The 8698-nt window shown below is 38.9% G+C and overlaps 1 protein-coding gene across 1 annotated transcript in view; it reads left to right on the top strand.

Moving 5' to 3' along the window:
* Positions 1-8698, top strand: part of OXCT1 (3-oxoacid CoA transferase 1) — a gene marked incomplete at its 5' end in the record, with an annotated part of 78599 nt that overhangs the window by 3724 nt on the left and 66177 nt on the right. Inside the window, one exon of the mRNA XM_009072544.1 lies at positions 8156-8291. Coding sequence (XP_009070792.1) covers positions 8156-8291 — 136 coding nt within the window. The remainder of the gene's footprint in view (positions 1-8155; positions 8292-8698) is intronic.

The following is an 8698-nucleotide window of genomic DNA, read 5'->3' as shown; positions in this document are numbered from 1 at the left end:
CTGGAAAAAACTTCAAGGGAGTAGGATGTTAACAAGTTCACATCCCACTTACTGTTCTATCCTGCCGTGTAATAGGGAGGGGATTCCTCCTGCAAAAACATGTTCAAATCACATTGTCCTGGCAGTCAAAGTTCTTGTTTTGGCATTTGAAAGGCTTGCTGAGGACAAGTCCTGCAGTAGTGTACGGAGTGCTCTGTGACACCTTAGTTAGAAGCATCACACTGCTAGACTTGCTGCCTGCTGCTGTGCATTGTGCTAGTGCTCACACTGTGTGCTGGCTAGTGAAACAGCACCTTTAAGAGCAGTTACTCTTTTGCCAAGCCAAACAAGGCAAAGTGTTTGAAAGGGAAGCAGTACAAATACCCAGTACCTCTGGTATTTGCACAGTTTACTGCAGGGGAAACTGAAGCTTGTGAACCAGGGAGATAGTGAAAGATAACCCTGATAGGAGGGGGTGCTTCTAAGATACAGCCTCTCACGTGTCCCCTTATAATTTGTTTTGCCTGTATTTTTCATATTTTAAATAATTCCTTTACACTAGGTTATTGTAGACCCTTTACATTTAAGGTATTCTGTCTCACTAAGCTACCAAAATCAGTGTTATTAAAGTTTTGCTGCATTCTTGTTTAAATTTGGTTTGCTCCACGTGTGTCAGTAGGTCCTTATTTTAAACATTGATTCAGTAAATTCCCAACATATTTGTGATTGGTATGCAGCACCTTCTGCATGTGGCTGTTTTTTCATCTGCTTGTAACTTCATGGTATCTTTTTGCATACTGATTTCAAGTTACTTGGAGCTTGGGACTTGGATGTTTTGGGGCAGCCTACGCTAAGACTCCCCTAATGCAGGCTGTCAGACCTGTTGTTTCAGGATCTGTGTTGCAACAAATACTGTGTTCTTGTCAACACAGCCAAATATTTAAAAAGAAAGCTTAAGAAGTTGCATGAAACTATTATTTTAAACTAACTGTGCTCAATGAAATGGATAACTAATTCTGGGTATAATCCCATTCTGAGTCTATACTTCCGTTCTGTCTCTACCACCTCAGTAGGCTGAATTTGTGCTGGGTGAAAAAAAAGCCCATTATTTGTGATAGCTGCGCATGTGTTCTGACTTGTATCAAATTTGGGCTTTGTCTGCTTTTGAGACGTAAATATGCATTCTTTTTGGATGCAGTAGTGTTGAACAGAAGGTTTTCACTTACAGTAAAAATAGAGAAGTCACAGTTAATACCTTAATTACTAATCACCTGGGTGATCATCTAAAAGGAGACTGACAGCATGCTGTCAGATTATCACTGCTTCAGACTGTGCTCTTAAAAGGCATTGCCACCTTTTTGAACCTTTGATCTCTTTTTGAAGTTCTTGTAATGTTGCAATCTTATGCGTTAGGAAGAAGGAGAAAGAATTGAGATAAACACTTGAACAGTTGATCATGATGCCTAAGTGCAGTTACTTAGTTCTCTTGAGCATAATACCTTTGTTTTCCTAATGGGCTGAGCTATTTGTAGTTCCCAAATCTCCATAAGGTAAACTTATTGTACCCCATCCTAAAGCACAGAAGGTATTTTTATCTTATTAGCCATTAAATATTTTGAATTTAAGACAGGTTTGAGAAATGGTTTTTATGTTACAGTTTAGAGTTATCTCATCTTTCACTCATTGCTTTGAACTGTCTGTTTCTGTTAACACCAAAATGTATCTGCCATCTTTGCCACAGATTCCCTCATTTTTCTTGCATTTAACTCTTGTCGCTTAATTGCATCGTTATTACCGCTCATATATATGTTCTATATATTTCTATTACTTATATTTATCAAAAATATGTTGAAATGTAAATATATATATAGGTAGATAGATATACAATGCTATCAGGTGAAAGTTGCATTCCAGATTCACAGAAGGTTGTGAATTTTTTCCACATAGTATTAGGTATCAAGTGGTTTTAATGGAACAAATTTGACAATCCCCTGATTCAGAAAGTTAAAATGTAGCTGCCAAAGTCTGAGGGATGGGGAAGGAGGCTTGTATATACACAAAGACAGGCTCAAGGTGATGCTCAGAGTGTCTTACATTGTGTGTGTCATTTTTGTATATGTGTAAGAAATGCTTTAAACATCTCAAGTTAAATATACTTTCAGGACTGCAATAGAAGGGCACCAGTAACTCTTATCTCTCTTGGAAGAGAGAAGAGTAGAGTTATGTAAAATCCCTCACATGGCAAGTTGCCAAAATCAGGGGTAGTTATGTTTTGTTTGATGGGTTTTTTTGGTATTGTCTCCATTCTTCATAAAGAATCTAATTAGATGCTTTATTACAGCTGTAAAATTGGTGACACTCTGTGAACTGCAAATCCCTGAAAATCTGCTCAGGTCATCTTGCTAATTTTAGTGTGGAGGTTATTTAGGATTTTGGCAGGGCAAATTGTACTAACTTTGTACTACATGGAACTACAGAGAAATCAGCTGTGCAGATACTTTCTGGTTATGATTAAAAATCAGAACAAAATAGGTGTGGAACTCAACATGGCTGAGGAAGTGTGTCAACTAGGTTGTAGAAGAGTCATGATGCAAGTTAAGTCTAGCATTCACCAGGTGACTTTTGAAGTATGATGCATTCACTATGAAATTCGAATATTTATCAGGTTAACTCTACCATGTAACTTCACTGTGAAAGAAAAATATGGTAAATTTAATTTAAAAGTTCTGAATAGGATTGCTTTACTTATAATAAAAGCACAGCATGTCATTTCATAGCAGAAAGGTATGTGGAAAGAGGAGACCTTGCTGCTGATGTTACCGTGAATCAATGCACAGTATTTGTCCTCTTCAGAAATTATCTGCCTTTAAACCTCTTGATGGACTTAGCCTATGTCCTTGCACCCACCATTCTTACAGGAATGGAGCATTGTTTTTGAAGGGACAGAGAAGAATAAGAAACAATGTCATCTGAGCTGGCTCCTTAGTAATCTTCCCATGTAGCACATGGGGGGGATTATTGTGGGACATAGTCTCATTGTTACGAGCCAGCTAGAAGACTGAGTAAGATGGGTTACCGAGAACTGTGGTGTCCACACTGACTGTTGGTGTGCCTGCGCTTTTGTTTGGTGTCTTTTGGCAAATGCTATCTAGTAGGCATCTATTCATTTTCTGCATAAAGGCTGTAAAGGGTCTCTTTCTGGAACTGATTGTATTTTATTGTTGTGGGCCTAAGAATGTGCATCCCTAAAAACTCAGATGGTGCCTTCATCCACACTCCTCCTTTCATGCTGACAAATGTCGTGCTATAGTCAGGCCTGAAAGCTTGAGACTGTTTTTCTAAGAAATGCTAAACAGGTAGTGATTGATGCCTTAGTTTAAGTTGGGGAGAGTACCTGATGTTCCCTGGATATTGTGGATTTATAGGAAGACATAATTGCATGTAACTTGGAGCATGTCCATTTGGAGACTGAAAAGCTGGTGTTACAAAGGAAAACAGCCTCTTCTACATGGAGAATGGTGGAGGAAATTGTTTCCTAGCCTATTGCCAAGAAGATTTCTAGCTCTGGAACAGGTCCATCTGTTTTCAAGTTTCATGCTTCGTTATGTAACACTTGGACCTGCTGAATGCCTAAAGAGACTGCCCATTTATCTCCAGAAAATGACTAGCATCTTTACATAAAGCATTCTCCAGGCGTAGGACCAACCATAAGTATGCTTTTTTTGCAGCAACAGTCTGCCTGAGGTGGAGTCTTGCCCCAGGATTGTTACTGCCTGCTTTACTTTTCTCTGTCTTCAGGAGTGATGTAGTTACCCTCCCATGTTTCCAGTCCCCAAATTATGAGAGGAGAAAGGTCAGGTAGGGTATCATGTTAGCTCCTCATTGGCCAACATATTTTAATTCTTCAAAACTCAAGATACTCTTTCATAACCAATGACTTCCAGTCTTATGGGATCTTCCAGGAATATGCATGTCAGGTCCTGGACAATCTTTGAACAATGACTGTAGAGGAAGACTTCTCTTTAGGAGAAGTAGAATGAAGCCCTCATGCTAATTGATGCTGGTCACCTTTGCTTTCCACTGTTTACAGTAAGGTCAGCCAGTCTGCCCTGACCACCCTCATGTTTTTTAGACATATATAAACATCTTTACAAAAGCAGAGAGAGAGTTGTCATTATCTCCTTTTACTCAAAATACCCCTGAACAATAAGCCACTGCACGTCTCCTGACAGAGTGTATGACATTCCAGGTATCCTTGTTTTCTGCATAAGTTTGCAAATAAGCTTATTTTTCTGCATAAGCTTCCAACCTGATTGATTCTATGATTCTATGAAATTTCTGTTCCCTACTTCATCAGACTGTGTAGGGCTTTTATCAGCTTGGAAACTTAGGTGATCTGTTCTTCCCAGTGATGCTCTAGACTGTGTTTTGCTTGAGCCACTAAGAAAAAGGTCTGAGCTCTGCAAATTGTTTGTCTGCAGTGAAAAAATCAACATGTTGCCTTTGACTACTTCCAGTATACTGGAGATACGTGGGTTGGATCTGTCTGTGAGTCATCTTTGGCTGATTTTTTAATTAGAAAAGGCAGACATTAGTTTTTGACAGGAAGGCTTCCTAGGTCTAAGAGGGACAACAGGAAGTAAGGTGTTGCTAAACAACCAGACCTCCTTACTTTTTCTTGTCCACGACAGTAGAATGGGGAACTTAGATCACCTGCATTCTTGATGAGTGCCTAGTTAGATCTTGTTTCCTGTATGTGTTTCGTGTATTCTGCTGACATCCTAATACGGAGTGGGGAAACTTCTAGAAATCTTAACAATTCTGAGGGCAAAAGAATGCATTCTCTGTCTAGCACTAATGTGTACTTTCCCTTTTCCAATTGCTTACATCACAACTATGTCAACTTCCACCACACCTCTTCCTTCCTATCTAGGGCAATGCATTTTACTGCTCTCACCTTTGTTTAAATGATTAAAGGACTGAATCCAGCCTTTGAAATAGTTATGCAGAATGTATTCTTTTCATGCATTCAGTACAGGTTCTTTTTTATAGTTATTGTTTGATAGGAAGAGCATTGCCTACAAGAGAAATATTATAGGGGTTGTATTTTCAGCATAAACATAAAGCTGAAAAGCTCAAGAAAACCTTTGTGCCTAAACCAGCACAAGCAAGAAAGTAGCAAAATATGAAGAGGGAGATCGAGTAACTTACAACTGATGTAGAAGTGTTATATTGCAAGAAATTTCCCCAGACCAGATCTATTAATTTTATTTTTAATCTGGGATAGAGATGTCATGTGACTGTCAAAGAGTAGGAAGAATAGGAGTGAGAACAGCATTTTCTGTGTGCAGTGTTGGTGGTTTAGGACACTAAAATATGAGAGAAAAACATTAAATAGGCTGAAGTGCTCAAAATGAGTTTTTGGAGGGAGATGAAAACTGATGTATGTGGAAAGCCAAAGGAGTCTTTGAGCTGGAAACCTGAATGTAGATTGCATCCTTAAAAAATATGGATAGTGCTGTATTTCTTTTAAGAAATTTACATCTAAAATAAGAATATGAGTAATGGCAACTGGATTTTGTGATGCTGCTCTGTAGGAGCATGTAGGAGTTGAAGTATTTTGTGTCATTGACAGGCAGAGCCTCTTGGTGCATGACTTTGAAAAGGTAAAATTTCCGTTCTCATTGTGCTAGGGAAATAAGGCTGTATATGGTCCTTGTGCTCAGCAACAGATCCTCACTGCAATTTTGTTTTTGAATAAATGGACTGTGTTTGAGTGACTTAAGAAGTGAAGAGCAACTTGGCATAAGTGTCCCAGAGAATAACTTTTGTGCAACTTCCTACTTAATTTCTTTTTCAGCAAGTTTTATTTGAAAGAACATACCTGGCAATAGTAGATCAGGGAATCAAGTGTATGCATATGGGATCCTGCATTGGATTCTGCAAGATCATAGGCAAAATCCTGTTAAGGACAATGTGGTCCAATAGCCGCTTCTGAGAATTTAGGAGGAAGAATTATGTATCTTAGTGAAATGAGGCAGAAATTTCTTTAACCATTACAAAGCTGCTCCTGACCCTCTGTTGCCATCTTTTCTCATCGGAATGCATGCTCAGAGTTCTGTTGTCTGTGTGCAGAAGCCTAGTGTCTGCTTGTTTCTGTTTGATAGCTTCTAACTTTTGCAGTGGGAAGAGCTGTGTCACTCACCTGAATGAAAAGGAGAAGTTGCAAGCAGTTTTGGTTTGCAAGCAGTTCAGGCTGTCCCTTGCTCTTGCACTAGAAAGCACTGTGCAGTTTTGTTTAAATTCTGTACTTCTGCTACACAGTACTGTATTTACACCAACCCATTAAACTGCCATCAGATGTTGGCTGGTCTGTTATGTTGCTTATTGCATTTTGTATTGAGAGATCAGGGTTTGATGGTTTTCTTGTGAGAGGGATTGTCCTTCTTAGAATGAACATACACAGGAAATTCTGGCATTTTTTTTTTTTTAATACTCTGTTTTTTAATCCCTTTTGCCCACACGACTCCTCTCTCTATTCTATTCTCAGCTCTTTTAGTTTCAAATTGCTGGAATTCTTTCCTACAAGGAGTTAGAAATACAAGTTGTTTCCAGGCAACACACATTTTAGTCCCGGGGATTTGGCACTGCAATACTTTTCAAGTTGCATCAGAGTTAGATTTTTAATTTGTTTTAATGGGACAGAGTTGGAGAGTGGAGCAAGCTTTTGTAATAACCCACATTCTTTAATGCTAGAGAACACAGAATAAATTCAGAGAACCAGATCACAGAAGCTTGTTTCACTTCCACTCGTGCAGTTTCCAAAATGCCTGAGTATGCACAGAAGTGGGGCATCTTCTTAAAATAGTCCTAGCCTTAAAATAGTGCTCATTATACATGCAGTTGCAAAGTCCTTCCGACTGCAGGTCTGTCCTTGCAGTTCTTGTAGGTCCTGACAACCTTCTTGGAGCTTTGCTTCAGGAATGGTGTTTTCAATAGGATGTGTATATTGTAAGCACATGTGTGTGTAAATTACTGCATGCTGAGTATTGGGTATCTTACAGGATTGTTTTAAGATTATTTAGTATTTCTTATCCCGAAATCTCAAGCTCTTGTGTGGGTAAAGTCATATTGAATTGAGCCATCTAGTGGGAGATACACAACACTTTAGTGAGGTACTTCTGAGTCATGGCACCATAGGAGGTGTGGAAAGTCTGCATTCTCTGGCCATATGTTGCTGAATAAATGTAGAGGAGCTTTGCACACATATACCATCCTCCAAAAAGTGTTGGAAATGTGCAAGAAACATGTGTTTGTAATATCATCCATGCCTATTTCCATTTTTCCATTTTAACCTCATATTTCCTCAAATTGAAGTAGCTTTTTTTTTACAGAGCCCCTTGGTTGCAGGAACTCCTGAAATATGTTCCTGTTCCATTAGTACTGAATATAGGATGATAAACATCACAAAAATGCGAAAGACTAATGGAGTGTAATTTCTTTAGGATATCAGAATTTTAGAAGCACTGGCACAAGAAAAATGTTTTGGGTCATCTTTGGCATTCAGTTTAAGGTGATACAGACAAGGAAATCTTGACTGCAGTGCTAAAATGTTTTGCTGGAGTAGGGACTTTCCTAGTAAGAAATTTAATTGTTTACTATAATGAGAAAATTTGAATCCAAATACTCTCTGAGCTCAGGTACAAACTAGCTTTGTAAATGTGAATGTGCCTTTCTCCTTGAGCTGCTAAGCAATCACTTGCCTTTTTCCATGGGGAGCAGGAGTTTTAACAACAGTGTGCCTTTGTTCCCTCAAAGCCAGGTTATGCCATGTCTGACTTTTTATTGATTGATTTATTGCCTTTTTACAGGAGCAGATACATAAAATAACACCACTTGTCAAGCTGGTATTTGTAGCTGTTGACATGTGAATTAATTTAAAAAGGAAGTTTTGGATGTATTCCATGCCTTAGAAAAGATGAGGTCTGAGCAATCTTAAATTTTAATTGTAGCTTTGATGTTTTCCCTCCCTAAAAGCTGGAATTTGATTTTTGTCTTTAATTCCTTATGCCTGGTATGGGCAGATAACTTTGTTCTTTGTTGTTAAGTCATTAAAGCCTATCAAGTGCTTTGTTTACAACAAAACTGTATTGTCTGTTGTTTTTTTTCTACACAGTGTTGACAATTTTGGACTTGGTCTTCTGCTTCAGACTAAGCAGATAAAACGCATGGTGTCATCCTATGTTGGAGAGAATGCTGAGTTTGAACGCCAGTACTTGTCTGGTGAGCTTGAAGTTGAGCTTACACCACAGGTAAGGAGTGTCTCTAAAAAACTGGTGATTTCTTTTCATCTAAAATACTGACTAGAATAATGCTCAGGCGCTCTTATTTTGCAATCCAAATGTTTTGCCTGTGTGCAGATGGCACTTGCCATCTGTGGTGGGTTAACCCTGACTGGAAACCAGGTGCTCACCATAGCCGCACTGTCACTCCCCTTGGCTGGACAGGGGAGAGAAATTACAAGAGGCTCAGGATAAGGACAGGGAGAGATCACTCACCAGTTACCATCACGTGCACAACAGCCTTGACTTGGGGAAATGGGTTTAGTTTATTACCAATCAAATCACAGTAGGATAGTGAGAAATAAAACCAAATCTCAAAAAAAACCCCTCAACCTTTCCCCAACCCTCCCTTCTTCCTGGCTATAACTTTTATTGGC

The sequence above is a fragment of the Acanthisitta chloris genome, unplaced genomic scaffold (genome assembly GCF_000695815.1).
Source record: "Acanthisitta chloris isolate BGI_N310 unplaced genomic scaffold, ASM69581v1 scaffold6014, whole genome shotgun sequence".
Classification (NCBI taxonomy): Eukaryota; Metazoa; Chordata; class Aves; order Passeriformes; family Acanthisittidae; genus Acanthisitta; species Acanthisitta chloris.
This window is presented reverse-complemented; position numbering and strand designations above follow the sequence as displayed.